General features: G+C 42.6%; 1 protein-coding gene across 1 annotated transcript; it reads right to left on the reverse strand.

Annotated features, from left to right (window-relative positions):
• Positions 1-2,134: 2,134 nt before the first annotated feature.
• On the reverse strand, positions 2,135-12,252 carry CD28 (CD28 molecule; the record flags this gene model as incomplete). The annotated part of the gene is made up of 4 exons (XM_084264349.1): positions 12,139-12,252; positions 5,561-5,914; positions 5,186-5,304; positions 2,135-2,275 (listed from the first exon to the last, which is right to left on the reverse strand). Exons 1-4 carry the CDS (start codon positions 12,191-12,193, stop codon positions 2,135-2,137), a joined length of 669 nt encoding a protein of 222 aa, XP_084120475.1. The 5' UTR covers positions 12,194-12,252.
• Between the last annotated feature and the right edge of the window lie 3,190 nt (positions 12,253-15,442).

Consider the following 15,442-nt stretch of genomic DNA (forward strand, 5'->3'; position numbering starts at 1 on the left):
GGTGATAGGACCCAGAATGAATGGGTTTGGGGGCCAGCTAGCAAACTCAAATAAAACTTCGATTTGAAAGTGCCAAAGTTGTTTTCTTGGGTCAAGATATCAAAGCAAGAGTGTTACCACTCTTCCACATCTCTCCTGGTCCTCATTTCAGCTGAGTTAGAGTTAACTTTCTTCCTAACAGCTGGTGCAGTGCTGTGTTTTGTATTTAGGATGAGAATAATGTTGATAACATGCTGATTGCCAAGCAGTCAAGGACTTTTCAGCCTCTCATACTGCCCTGCCACCGAGAAGGCTGTGGGCACCCCAGGAGCTGGGAGGGGGGACAGCCAAGGCAGCTGACCCAAACTGGCCAAAGGTATATTCCATACCATATGATGTCATGATCCATATATAACTGAAGGGGGATGATGGTGGTGGCTGGGAGGTGGCACAGCTCAGGAACTAGCTGAGCATTGTACTGTACATCACTTGTTTTGTATATTCTTTGTATATTCTTTTAGCATTATTACCATTATTCTTTTCCTTTTCTGTCCTATTAAACTGTCTTTATCTCAACCCAAGAGTTTTACCTTTTTTCTTTTTGATTCTCTCCCCATCCCACTGGTAGAGGGGAATGTGCAAGCAGCTGTCTGGTTTAGCTGCCTGCCAGGATAAACCATGACACTACTCTTGTCACATCCCATCAAAGAGGGAAAGAATCTTCTTACCCCAAATAGGAGGAAAGTAAATGTACAATCCCAGTTTTATTTCAAGGTGGAAATATGGATTTGTTTTTCATGTAATTGTTTATTCAGAAGTCCCTATAAAACAAACCTCATCTCCTCAGTGTGAAAAGGGATTTTAGGCCAAGACAGCCCCAATTACAGTTTAGGATGTCTTGTGAATGTAAACATGCTTAATTGAAGGAATGAAGCAAGTTTTGCTGAAGACTTCATCCTACTCCAGAATGGAGCAGTCCTGAAGAACATCTTTAGATGGAAACATAACCTCTAATCAACACAAAGTTCCTCAAAGTGCCCAGAGCAGTCCCTGCTTGCAGCTGAGCACTTGTAAGTCCTGTTCACAAAGCTGGTAATGAAGGACCCTCTTACACTCCAAAACTTGTGTGCAGATGGGAAAATAATTCAAGCAAACCTTACTTGCTCATAACCAGACCTGGATTTTTGAAAGACCCCTGGTACAACCTAGGTGCCAGAAGATGTGCATGAATTTTCAGGACTCAGCAGAGTGTGTTTTGAATTGAAACAAACATTCAAAAATGAGAATAAAGCTCTCCTTAAACTCTGACCTCTCTGTCTTCTAATGCTTCCCATATGACTTTGTGTTCCCTGTAGGAGGCAAAAGAACAGAAACAGGGCTCTTCATGATGGCAATTGATCTTTCTTCCTCTCCCACTTGTCTTGATCTTGTCTTCAGGTTGATTACTTTCTCACTCTGTGGAGTTACTTGGTCATGACTACAAATGGCCTTATGAACATTTACAAAATGTCCAACCTAAGGACTCATATATTGAAGGTTTAGTAGTTTTCTATTATCTTGATTTGTCCTGATGGCCCATTTGCACCATAGCCTAATAGCTTAGATGCCTTCAGGTTGACTTTTCTCTCTTTCTTTCAAGCATGTGTTTTGAACTTGAAATTGTGCCCTGATCTTGTAGAGAAGAAATTATTATTATTTTAATTTTTCTATATATAAGAGCAACAAGGGTTTCTGAGAATTAGACATACAGGAAAAGAAATTAAGAGTTAAATCTAAGGCAGCAGTTATTGGGAAAGGTCAGAAGTTCTGGTTCTCCCAACAGCTGAGCAAAACCAGAAGTTTTAGGAGGAGACCAGCTCTGAGGTCTGATGACATCTTTTGTCTTACCCACGGACAACCTTCAACACAAGTTCTATCTCATTTCAGCTGTCAAGGAGAACAATCCTTTTCCACTCTCCCCTCCTCCCCCCCCTTATGTTTGTTTGTTTTTTTCTTTTGGTATAATATCAAAGTGTAGCCAATACTTGCTATGATGTAGGTATCCATGACCAGTAACAACAGACACAATGAGAAAATGAGAGGCTGTCCTTCCATGTCCAAGAGCAAGTGACTGCTTAGAAGCACACAGGGCTACTGGTGGGCCAGCTGGTGGCCATCACGGCTGCCAGGACCGGTATGCAGTGTAGTCTCGTGTTGGCGCATAGGATGGGTAACCCTTGTTCTTTTGGTGTGGTGGGTGCCGGGGAGTCATGTTCATGTAGTCACTCTGATGGTACACATTCTTTTTGGATTTTTGCTGTGGGAAAAGTGGGAAGAGGGGTGTGAAAACATTTCCACATTAGTCTGTCCTGCCTGGGGTGAACGTTCAATAAGGGAGAAGAAAGATCCTTTGAGCAGAGGGATTTTGACTTTTAATAAGACCTGAGAAAAGTTAATAATGGATTTGATTAATTTTTCCTTCTTTGAATTAACAAATTGTCTCACCCAAGTCTCATATTAACTGCTGAGAGTTCTGTCCCTGGCCCCGCTGCAGGGAAGCAGGAATATTTGTAAGGCAGCCTCAGGTTTAAGTACATTTAGAGAAGAATTAAAACACATGTCCTCATAAAATAATCTATGGAATTTGCCCAACCTGAATATAAATCTCCAGTTTATCTGCTGAGAGATTTACAGTGTTAGTTCCCCAGGTAAAGGAATGCTGCAAACCACAGATACAAACTGATGCCTCTCACCATTAATTCTCAGCTGTGGAGTGACTCAGCAGAGGCAATACAGTCTAGGCAGTGATGGCTGTCCTCATTTATTAAGAAGAAAAAAGAAATTAGCTTAACTCATCGTAAGAGCGGGATAAAAGCACCCCAGGCTACGAGTAACATGGTTTGCCTACCACTTACAGCACAACACGACATGTATGTTGTTCTGAGCCTTCCTTCAAGGGGCAAAAGAATCAGACCTGATGTTAGTCTGACTTTTCTCACTATGTGGGCTTCAAAAACCTCATGTCCACTGCTGAATTCCTGCTTTATTATGCCCCTGTGAGACAAGGGAGGCATCGTCTCTTTCAGAAATAAGAGTAGCCGAAGACAGGTGAAATAATTTGCCTAGAAGCCCAGAGGAAGTTTGTGGCTTCAATTAGAGGACTGAACCTCCGACTGCCGCAGGCTATAGTACAATGCTGGTGTTTTTGTGTAGCTTAAGGCTTTATTGATCAGGGGCTAGGTAAAGTGGTCCCATGCTTTCTCCTTAATCCTGATTGTAGCTTCTATTGCAGTCTTCTTTTTACTGAAATTTCCTTCCTGTGTACATAAATATTTGCAAATGCTGCAGTGTACTTGTGATGCTGTGGAATTGGAGGAGGTTTGCATTAGAAAATCTAATGGGTGAATTATGTTGTACATGCAGAGAGGTGCAGTTACTATGAAACATAGTAAGCTTTTTTATATTAATGTTACATATATGCAAGATGTTGAATATAAATTGCATACTGCTTAAGCCATGCAGTGCAGTTGTTGCATGTAAAAAAGACACAACAGATTTAACAGTGTGCATTTGTCTCTGTAATGTAGGGTTTTTAATTCACCTAAAAGGTAATTTTGCATGGGAGAAAGATGTTTTGCTAGCATGAATGAATGCTGGACTGGTTTAGGATCAAAGACTGCTTCTTTTGGAGAGGAAAGCAGTTTTCCCCTAGGGAAGGCAGAGCTGTATGAAAATAGACAAATCTTTAGCAGCTTTCAGGAACTCAAGTGAAATAGGCTTGCCACGGCTGTCGAGTATCATATTTTAAGACCATTTTTTACAATTCACAGCGTCTTCTAGGAAGCTGTATTTACATTCAACAGCACTCTAAATACATCCACACTCTGTGTACACACTGTCAGGAGAATACCACCAGCAGTGATAACAGCAGATAAAAACTGATGCAGCAAACGGCACACGGTGCAATGCAGCCTTGTCACTCTTGCTGTGGGCAGACATGTTTGTAGCAAAGTGTGTAGCCACTAGGTACCAAACAAATATAGCAGAGAGAAAATGGTTCAGATTGTAAATGATGGATTTGAAGCTATGGTATCTCATCAGGGCACAGCCACTGTAGCACAGCACTGTAACACCAGCAGCTGTTTGCTGTAATCCTCTCAGCTCTCCTAGGATTCAGCCTCTACAGTAAGGCACAAAGAGGGGCCACTTAACCAGCCTTGGTGTTTTCTGACAGCAGTGCCCCGTTTGATTGTTTTCCATTAGGAACAGCCATATATTGAGTAAGTGTATTTTTGTGAATTAACACTTAGCAGCTCTCAAACTTCAGCTTGCAGTGACTGTGGCTTTCTGTGTACGGGCAACATTCAACCTGTCAAAGACTCTGGCCCTGAGTACAGGCTACCTCATAGCGTGATGAAAATCACTATTTAACAACAAAGATGCAGGGGAGAGGCATAGTGGAAGGAACAGAGGTCTCTACAGTCATGTTCAAGCCTTTCCCACCTGGACTAAGCAGCATAAATTAGCTCTGGGAGATCACAACCCCAAGCCTTGCCTAGGGAGATGTCTCTGCTTGATACCTCTCTCTTTGCTCCAGCATTCAGAAATGATGCAGAAATGGCCAGCCAACTCACCAAAGTGATTAGAAAACAAAAACATTGAGCTATAAGACTGTCTCAGCTTTCCTAGGGTTAACACAGAGAAGCAGCTAAGGAACTACTGGGATTGCAGTGCTCCTATTCCCTTGCAGTCAAGCTGCCAGAAATAGTGGGTACTTGAGGGGATTGCAGGGTAGGCAGAAAACATCATTACACATGGTCTTGGGCCAACTGACAGCTCCCTAAAGATTATTTTAATGTAGGTGAGCTCCTTCTGTCAGTATAGTCTCAAAGAGGTTTGCTGGGAATGCTTGTAGTGTTAGACTTCCTCGACAGGGAGAATTGGTAGAGGTAGAGACAGTGTCCCAGTATTGGTGGTGTGCAGGGCACTGCCAACACTGTGGCATTTCTGTTTGCCTTAGGACTCTGAGGCAGCAGCCTGGCTGCCCACCTGGTCTTTCAGCTCTTTTGGTGCATAGCGTGGGTGTGCATGTATAGCTAGGGTGAAGAAGGACCGTGATTCTGAAGTGAGGGGTACCAGTGAGTTTGTGGTAAACACGGTAAGTATAGCCTGGGAAATGAACTGGGAACAATGAGCATTAGAACAAAGGAAAACAGTATTTTCTTACCCAGTAGTTAATAAAAAACATGGTTATTAGCATACTGTAGAAAGCAAGAACTCCAGTCACTGCCACCATAATCCACAAAGGCATTGAAGACTGAGGCTCTTGTAGTTGGATGGGTGTCTCTTTAAGGAAAAGAACAAAGAAAACTTTAAGTATGTGAAGCAAAAACCTCAATCCCTGTTACTCCTTGTTCCCCAATGCCCCATTTGTATTAATCATCATTTTAAAATGTCTTCTTCAGGACATCAGGAGCAGCAATGTAGTTTTACCAGGCAACCCAACCTTTTTTTTTTTTTTTAAGGAAACAAACCACCTCAAACCATCATGTAGGGCGTGCATATAGGGAGGATACTGGCCCACAGAGACTTTCCAGCTTACCTTTTACATGAATGACAGTCCCGTTGCTCTTCTCATTGTAGACATATGGGGGTGGATACATGGCCTCAATTTTGCAAAAGTAGATGTCAGTTTGGCTGGCACTCATATTCCAAAGGTTGAAGATAACTTTGTCTTTATCGTGAATTCCCTGGCAGTTGAATTCTTTATTTGAATTACTGCTGATTTTGGTTGTGTTCCATGAAATAAAGCAAACTTCAACTGCACTGTTTGTTCCTTTGTGCAGAGAAGCTCGAAATTCCTTCCCTGTTCCATTGTATGTGTAGTTGCAGACTAAAGTTGCAGTTCTGTTAGCTACAACGAGCAAAGGGTGCTGCGCCACTAAAATCTTGTTTTCTGGAAGGGAGGGAGAGAGTGAGAAAAACACTTGTTTATAAAATACAGTATGAGACTTCAGAACCACACATCCTCCCATATGACTCCTTTCCGTATCTCCTCTCCCTGCTGACACTCCCAGTATGTAACCACCAAGCTGCAGAAGCAGTTTCTCACAGGAGCTCTTGTTGCAGCAATCCCTCTCTATATAAATAATTACATAGTCAGTAGGGGAGTCTGTGAGGTCAAGAGTGTTCTTCTTCAGAGTCAGAACACTAGTACAGAAAGTTGCCCATGTGATTAAGATTTAACATCAGGGCTCAGAATGCTACTCTGAATGTGTATCTATGTAAGGCCACAGTAGTCTATCCTTTCCTTGGCAAACAGATTCCCAGGGGGTATTGTGGAGTGAAAACACTGTGAATGAAATGCTTAGTTAAGCAGACAGATGAGACGATATTATTTATACATTTGCTTTTTAATCCAAGGACAGACTTGAAGAGTTTGCAGGTAGAATTTGCTGAACTATTTCAAGGGTTTGGATGGTGGACAATGGGCACTAAAAGCATGAACTGCTATCATTTTAATGTAAAATAAGTAGTTTCTCTGGCTAGCCACTGTATTAGATCTTTGATCTCTCAAAGGACTCAGGAGCTGTCTAATTTGACACTGCATTGGCACTTAGCACTTGAATGGCCTGCAAAAAAACATGTGACACAAAGGTATAATTGAATTTGAATTGACTGGGCTGATACACAAACAGGAAATGTTTTCTGACATGAAGACCTCTGTGCTACCATCTGCCAAACAATAAAACACAGCAAAGACTATGCAGAAAGACAACTTCTTCCAAGAAAACTCATCCTGTACAAACGAGACACTACTCCAAATGATGACCCGTAAGTAAGAAGGGAGTTTTGGCTTTTAAGCTGGGAACTTGCCAGAGCTAAGGACAGCCCTTCTATGCATGTATATGACTGCATAAGGCTTCATGAAAGCTCATTTCACATGAGGTCTCAGTTGTCTTTTACAGATCACAGAATCGCTGTGGTTGTGAGAATGACAGTTACATCTCTTGTCCTCAAATGCTGCTGCAATACCCATGTTCTTTCCACTTAAACCATGTGATGAGACTTTAAAAAGGCTAGTAGGGGAAATGGAGTAGGAAGGAGGCCACATCCAGAATGCCCAGAAAACAAGTGTTTCACTGTTTTTAACAATATTTAGGACCAAGTAGTTACATTTGGTGTGTTCACACCTGCGCAAGAAGATGAAGTATCCCAGACTCCTGAGTAGGATACACCTTTGGGATGAACACAATCTGGGGAGTAAAGCAAACGCAGAGAGAAGCATGAGATGGCCAGGACTAGTGGTGAGGTGTGGGCAGTAAAAACAATCCATGTCTAGCAGGTTCTCTGGGTAACTAGCCCAACCCATGAAACTACTGAAGTTGTTCATTTTCTCACTTGAGTCTTGTTTACTAGCTTTCTTCTCATGAGAGCAGGAAGACATGAGACATGGAATGCTCTACTGCCTCATCTTTAACAAAGAAAGATTGTCATCTGTCTTCCTCATGCATCTTTGTTCAGCATAGTTAGCATGTGGGGAGGGTGTGAAGTAGACCTCATCACAGCTCTGAAATCCCATGTTTGCAGGGAGTCCAAACACTGTGAAACTTTTTGTTTTGCTGAAGGATGAGTGTTTCCAGGCTTCCCAGCAAAAAGAGACATGGATCTTGGAATCCTGGAACTGAGAGGCAAATTAATAAGAGACAATGGAGGTTTCTACTTGAGGTGCTGCCTGTGGTGAATTTTCATCGAAATGAAGACATTTCAGCAAAACATTTCAGTTTCATCGAATCAGCATTTTCCGACAAAAGCTCTCACATAGGCTTATAAGGCATTCTAGTAAGGGGTGAGGTTTAGATTCCACCCCTTTAGACAAGGGATTTGATCATATTTTTGTTGGCCAGAAAATTGATCTTTGCCCTAAGTGGCAATAAGCAAGTCTGCAGTAGACTTGTCCTACATTCAGCACAGCAGAGTTATACATATTTAGCTGAAGACAGAGGTTTTTTTCCTGATTTGCCATGCAGTAGTACCTACCACTAAACCCTGATTGTTAGAGGGACTGCAAACACCATCAGAAGAGACCTTTTCTGGAGCACCAATACACTTCAGAAAGAACATTTGCTTGTTTTTCACTGCAAGTATTTACAAAAAGCTAATGGATGTTTTTTGCTCAGCTTGATCAGATTTTTTCTATGGCCAGAGGAAAGACAAAGAACACTGAAAATACCATCTCTGAGGGAACACATTCAAATGTTGTTTAGACTAACCTGCAGACCCCAATGACTTACCCCCACCTTTTACTGTTGTCAGCTAATCTGGATTCCTGATGTACCTTGATTCCTTCATGCCTTGAACTCCACTATTGAGCTACAGCTTTGGACTATTTATGTACATTCCATGATATTGTGCTAGTTGGCAACCAATCTCTTTTGATGCACCCACCTAAAAAAATGAGTTCCTTCAACTTATTTCCACCTTTTCGATTTATGGCCCAGTCTGTTTGCCTTGGCGTGCAGGCTGGGTGTTGATAACCCAGTCCCATATTGCTGGTGTTGGGATGCAGGATGGCTGAGCAGTGGGAAAAAGTTTATTTGTGCATCATTAAGCCAAGATTGCTCCTACATGATTTAAGCCAAGCACCCAAAACCGTTTTAGCAAAATGATTCTACTAGTTCAAATCAAAATTTATTGAGGGAGATCTTCTGGTTTTCATTTATAGGAACTAATTAGCACACATTGGTTGGGCTGCAGCGCCAGCAGGGGCAAGGCAGGTGTACCCCACAGGCCCTGCTTCATCCTCCTCCTCCTCCAGGCTTGGATTCCTTTTTTAATTTAAGAAAGTCAGTCATGTCAAAATGTGTATTAGTTTCACAGGGAAAACAAAGTAAGGCCAAACATCCTTTACTTCACTTGTGATCTGAATAGGATTCGATTATATTCTTAGTAGGATCTGGACCATTCTGAGCAAACATGGGCTGAGGCTGCTTTTGCCTTCACGGAGAGTTTTTCTCATAAGTGTCGCTTTGGCTTTGTTAAAATGGTGAAACTCTGAAACATTTAGTATATGTTTCCATTAGTGTCTGCTTTCCCCTAAATAGGTTATGATTGCCATTTCCAGAGCTGTGTTCAGGCATGCTGCATCATAATCAACATCTGTATCTTGGGCCTTACCCAGCCAAGAAAATGGCAGTTATGAAAAATCATTGTCTACAGTTTCAAAAAGCTGGGAAGTCTAAAAATGTAAAATCTTTTAACTCAGTGTGCACTGGCTGCAAGCTTTCTCAGGCTCTTAGGATTTATGTGCAATAGTGTATAAGATCTCTAAATGTTTTTGAAGTTTTTTTGTACCTTCTTTGCCATGCCAGACATTTGTTATAATCACGTGAGGCTTTTTTGCATCAGGAAAATAAAAATTGCCATCCGCTATCAAATACTGACTCTCTGATCATGGACACCTGATGCAAGAAAAACTTCATTGACTTTTTTTTTTCTTTCTTTCTTATTTGCCAAGAAAGTGAAATAGAGACGACAAAGTACGGAAAATAACTATTTTGAGGTTTTTTTTTCCAGAACATTCCATGAATCATCATCAGCTATTGGAAAAAATATTCTGCTAAAAATATTTTGTACTCTTCTTTCTTTCTTTCTTTTCCATGCCAGTTGACTTCAAGGAGCTATTTGCCAGAGCAAGCAACCAGGGATAAGTTGGGATTTCTAGAAGCACAGTAAAGAAACATCCCACTGAAATCCCTGACGGACTTAAAACCCAAAAGGAGTTTAATTAATCCACCGACAGAAAGACACACAGCTATGTTACAAACACAGCTGTTCTATTTCTGCTGCTGATGGCCTGATGCTCAATTACATTTACTCTTCCTTCTCAGCTACCGGGGTCTTCCTCTTTTACTTTGGTATTAGGGCACCCAGCTATGTGTATTATGTGCAGCTGGAGGGATCTGCCTCTGGTAGCTGTTACAGACTTGCTTTCTGCTAGTATTTTCTCCTTTGGTGCATGTCCTCTAGGAAGCCCAGTACTACAGAAGCCCAGGTGACACTCCTGCTTTACTCAAACCCAGTGTGAGCACAGGGGTTTTTCTTGTAAGCTTGTGATTATTTTTTTTAAAGAAGAATTCATTGATGTCATCCTAATCTCAGCTAACCTTGCCTCATACATCTTCTGCATTATGGTAACCTCAGTGGTTGAGGTTGATTTTAACACCCAGACACCATAAGCCAGAAGATTATGCAGGTAATAAAAAGATGAGGTGTTTTGTGGTACACTGCAGTGAGAACTTATTTCTTTACTTATTTCAAAAAATACATGGGACAGGCAACTTGATCTAGCTGCCTCTCTGACAGACTATAGCAATAATTATTTAGCCAACAAAAAAGTGGGGAAGGCAAACTTTGTAAACATTAGTGTTTCTGCAAAAGGGAAGTGAAGAAACCGATATTAAGTCCCTCTCCGTAATTTAGACTCAAGCTGCAGCACTCACTGATACAGCATAGAAACAGCACCACTGGACAAATTCTGTTGTCTGCTCCAAAACAAAATACCTGAGGCCTACAGTACACTTTGTGATTGAGGAAGTTCTGCCAGGTTTTGACCTGCCTTAATGTTTTCTGTCTGCCAAAGGATCAATCATCTCTATCGAAATGAAGAGGTGGAGGAAAGATACGGGAAAACGATGAGAGCCCCGAGAAGCAGGTGACCTCATGTGCTTCTCTTTAAGCAGCTGAACAGCCTCATTGAAGCTATTGGAGAAACTCAAGTTCTTCATGCAAAGCAAGTGTATAAATGTCTATGGAGTCATAGCATAACCCCTGTGTCTGAAAGCCACACATTATATTTTGTTGCAATTCAAAAGAGATGCTTTAAAGCTGTTCACGCCTCATGGAAATGTTTTTAAAACTGTTAGCCCACTGCTGATACTTAGCCCCTCCAGAACCAGTGTCTTCTCTGACAGCCCAGGGACCTGCTGTGGAAATAGTTATGATATTGCAAATACAGAATTATAAACACTGGAAAAGGACAAGGAAGAAAAAAATCTATGGTCTCTTACAGCATGTATATCATGGTGTCTTGCAAATTACAATGCCTCACTAAGGAAAAGAATTATAGAAAAATGAGGCAGAAATAAGGAAAAAAAATAGATTAAATTGTACTGGAATAGAGATTTTTTTTTAAGCAACTCCTTAAAGACGTTCAATATCTGAGAAGTTTTGTACTGGAACAGAGATTTTTGTTCCTATCTGTAGCTTCTCAGTACAATACAAAAAACTGATATTTGGAGAAGACCCAGTCACAACAGTTCACAGGCCAGCAGTTTGCAAATTGTCTGTCTGAAGATTACCCTAGCACGAGCCCTCAGTCTTTGCCTTGCTTTGCATTTTGATGTACCCATTTGGAAAAACATGTTAACTCTGAACATACGGACACCGCATGAGCACAACACCAACACAAAATGCTCTCAGCCACAACAGCTGGAGATTCAGAAATATACACTAAGACTCAGGATTTCAGAATCAAAAATACTCTTTTTGTTGTTGAACATCTCTTCAGAAAGAAGCTAAACTACCAAACAGGGCAAAAGTCAGAAATTCAGCAATTCTCGTCCTCCCATCTTTGAGCTCAGCAAGCAGCTCTGCTTTTGGTCCATTTATTTGCTAGTTCTGTGAGACTGTGGGTGGGTTCAGCTCTGCAGCCCATCACACTGATCCAGGCCATAGTGGGACCTGGAGCTTCACACAGTAGACTTGGGGATGGTGGAGACGCTGCCCCAAGAGAGGCACTGGCACCATGTCTGATCAGCACTGGGAGTTTTCTTGTTCCCCCAGAAAAGTCACCTGTGAGCAAAATTTGTAAAGCCCATGGGGGAAGGTGAAATAAACCCTCCCCTAGCTGTGCATGCAATTTCCAAATGCATCTAAAGAGACCAAGCTAAAAGAAGGTTCCCAGGTCTTATCTTGGGGACATACTTGGTGCATGAAAAAAAATCTGCCACTTAGTTATCTCAAGTTCATCCATGTGCAGCTATAGCAGTATGCTCTGTCTCTCCCCTTTCACCCAAACACAGTATAACTTGTGCAAAATTAATGCAATTAATTTCTCCCCCCGATGATCAAAGTGAGGAAAAATAGTGGAAAGGATTGAGCTGTGGGGGGGTTTGTTACCTGTTACATCAGCAGCAGGGATGAAGCAGAGCACCACGAGGATCCCCAGGAGCATGGTGCTAATGGTGGGCCCAATGCCTTGTCCCCACCCCCTCCAGGCACTGCTACGTCTCCCAGGGCCCCACACCGCCAGCCTGCCTTCCCTGTGGGGCCAGGCTGCACTTTCAGTTGCTTACACTACTTTCCTCCTCCCTCCACAGCACATGATACACAGCCAAGTGAAACCACTGTAATGGCAATGCTTGAACAGGAAGTTAAATTCTTTGATGAATGTAGCCTTATGAAGTTGCCTCTGCAAAGCTTAGTAATGCCTCAAAGGTAGTGGAAGCCTGCCTTCCAAAATAGGGATGCTTGGTCCTGTATTGCAGGATGTGTCCTTGTGTTTGGGGCTCTGCACAGTTGCTCCCATCAGGGAGGAATGGACTTCCTTGGAGGTGCAGTGCTGTTTCTTTATCAAGAGTACATACAGATGTATGCTGTTCCCATCATCACAGTGGAAGCAAACAGAGAAGGCCGTGTGCTCAGGAGGCTCCATCTCTCCTCAGTCCTGGGAGCTGAAGTGTTCCTCTCTTGGCCTGCCAGCTTGCTTCTGCTTGTCTTCCCAGCCCCTGGGAAGGCTGACGTATTTTGGCAGCAGATGATCTGGGTTTTCTCATTTTAATTTTTCTGCATCTGCTTGCTGCCTAAATGCAGACCAGACAGTGCAAGAAACACTGATCTGGAATAAATTTCCTTTTTGAAGAAGATCCCAAGTTAGGAATGACTGCAACTGCCATCTGACTGGCATTTTAAAAAAGGCAGGATGCAGCAAGGACACTTCTCAATTGGTGCTTTCACTAGAGGTCTTCTTATTTAAAGTTTTTCCTCTTTGACCCACCTGGTAAATGCTCGTTCTTCCCTACCCTGCAAGCTCAATGTCATCTCTCCCCTTCAAACAGCAGGTGTGAGAGCCAGTTAATGGCATTTGTAACTGTGGGGAACTCTGATTATTAATGGTTTACTTTTGTACACCAAAGTAGAAATTTTTAACTGCATCAATGCCTGTCATTATCTGTGATTTACTTGAGAGTTATTCTTCCCTAATCACAGAATTAGCAGAAAGACTTCTAAGAAAATTGGGCTGTTGTATTCATCCTTTTCCCTGGGTGCCTGAGACCTTTAGGCCACATTCTGTCAGAAAGTACACCTGCAATTTAAGAGCAGCTTTAGCTGGAGCAGCCATTTGTGGTCTAGGAGTTTAACAATATTCTTTTGTTTTGTAATCAGTGTAAGTTGCCTGCAATACTGAAAGTTTTGGATTTTCCTTATACTTAAAAAATAAAATAGAGAAAAAAGTCAGATTCTCTTTTTTAGCCCAGTTTTTGGTTTGTAGATAAATATCCTGAAACCTTTTTTGAGTCATATGTGTGTACCTACAGTTGTCAATTAAATAGTCTCAGCTTAACTTGAAGTGAGAATCCCCCAACAAAGTTACAAAATTCAGTATCTTGTTGCTGAACTGCTCTGTCTTGGAGATGAAAACCACTGTTGTCACATCTTCTGGCTCAGGTAACTGCATAAAGTTGATCAAGTCTGCTTCACACTTCTGCATCCTGGCTGTGAGATCCTCTCTGTATTTGGGATAGAGACTGGAAATGCACAGGGAGTACCTTCTCCCCCAAGCACAGAATAAGCAGAGTATATTGCAGAGAGAGAGCTACTGCCACTCATTTCACTGGCATGTGCTGGCAAAGGGGCACCATTCAGAAGAAAACCTGACTGTGGAAATGGTGTAGGAAGAGACCCTGCTCTAGGAGCACCACTAACAAAAACCAAGAGGGAACAGTGCACTCTCCTAAGTGTGGCCATGGACCCATTTATTTCACTCCATCCCTTACTGCCCCTCATGTGCCTCTCCCACTGACTGCAAACAGCGACTGGAGCAAGAGAAGGAAGATGTGCCACTGAGAACTTGTCTACTGTGGCTCTAGAGACCAAGCTGTGATGTAGCATTTCTCTCTGTGCAGAGGAACAGCATTGCCAGTACTGCCCCTTCCAGAGCCTCTGGTCCTTCAGTCGAGCTTTCAGTTTTGCTGATGGTTTTCTTCCCTTCCCTTCCCTTCCCTTCCCTTCCCTTCCCTTCCCTTCCCTTCCCTTCCCTTCCCTTCCCTTCCCTTCCCTTCCCTTCCCTTCCCTTCCCTTCCCTTCCCTTCCCTTCCCTTCCCTTCCCTTCCCTTCCCTTCCCTTCCCTTCCCTTCCCTTCCCTTCCCTTCCCTTCCCTTCCCTTCCCTTCCCTTCCCTTCCCTTCCCTTCCCTTCCCTTCCCTTCCCTTCCCTTCCCTTCCCTTCCCTTCCCTTCCCTTCCCTTCCCTTCCCTTCCCTTCCCTTCCTTCTCCCGCCCCCAAAATAGCTCTTGGCTCATCTGCACTACTTCATTTTCTAGGATTTTAATAGGGCAGAAATCATCATTGTGTTCCCAAGGGTACATCTCTTTTCCTTTTCCAAATTGCAGCTCTTGCTCTAATTTAAACAGTCATTTCCGATCACTTAGGTACTTGACTTTATCACTTCACATGTATGATGGTTTTTGGTTGCCAAACTTATCATGAGGATAGGAGAAGAAGATATAGCATTCAGCAAGCCACTTTGCACTTTGAACAAGCCACGTGAAAGATTATCTAGGGGAAAAGAAACCCCAAACCTGGAAACGTCCCCCCATATGCCCTCTTAATTTTTTGTTATCTCCCTGCTGTCTAAGTATCTCTCCTTCTGTACCCTGAGCATTACCTGAGGGTGTGCTGCAGTAGCATTAATTCATGCACTATTCACTCCTATTCTTATCCCGCTTTCCATTCAGTCTGTTGAGTCTGTCTGTACACTGGCAGACAGGCTCTGCTTGCTGTGACTAAAATTACAGTTTCAGTGGAGCTAGAGCTGTGACAGCACTGAAAGAGCTAAAAATGCAATTTGGCCTTGTTTGGGAAAAAGGTTTCCATCCCATCACAAAATGGCAGAAACAGCAGCCCAGGAGAAGTAAACGAGAGGTTTGTAAATGGGCTGGCAGGGTTCACAGGAATCTAGTCTCTGGGCTTGGGATTTCTGCTCATCGCAGCATGTAAATAAAATCGTCCAGGTGTTTGATTCTCTCGTCCTCCCAGCTCTCAGGGAAAGCTGTCTTTTGACAAAAGAAAATGTCATCCTTTTAATGATAAATTACGGTTTCCAGCCATTGCTTTTGCAATGGTTGGAGTGCGGTAGCAACAAAAAGCTGGCATAAAGTAGGGGAGCTCCTGCGGTATTCCCTGATTCTACCGCAGTACGTACTT

This window comes from Gallinula chloropus (genome assembly GCF_964237585.1).
Source record: "Gallinula chloropus genome assembly, chromosome: 5".
Classification (NCBI taxonomy): Eukaryota; Metazoa; Chordata; class Aves; order Gruiformes; family Rallidae; genus Gallinula; species Gallinula chloropus.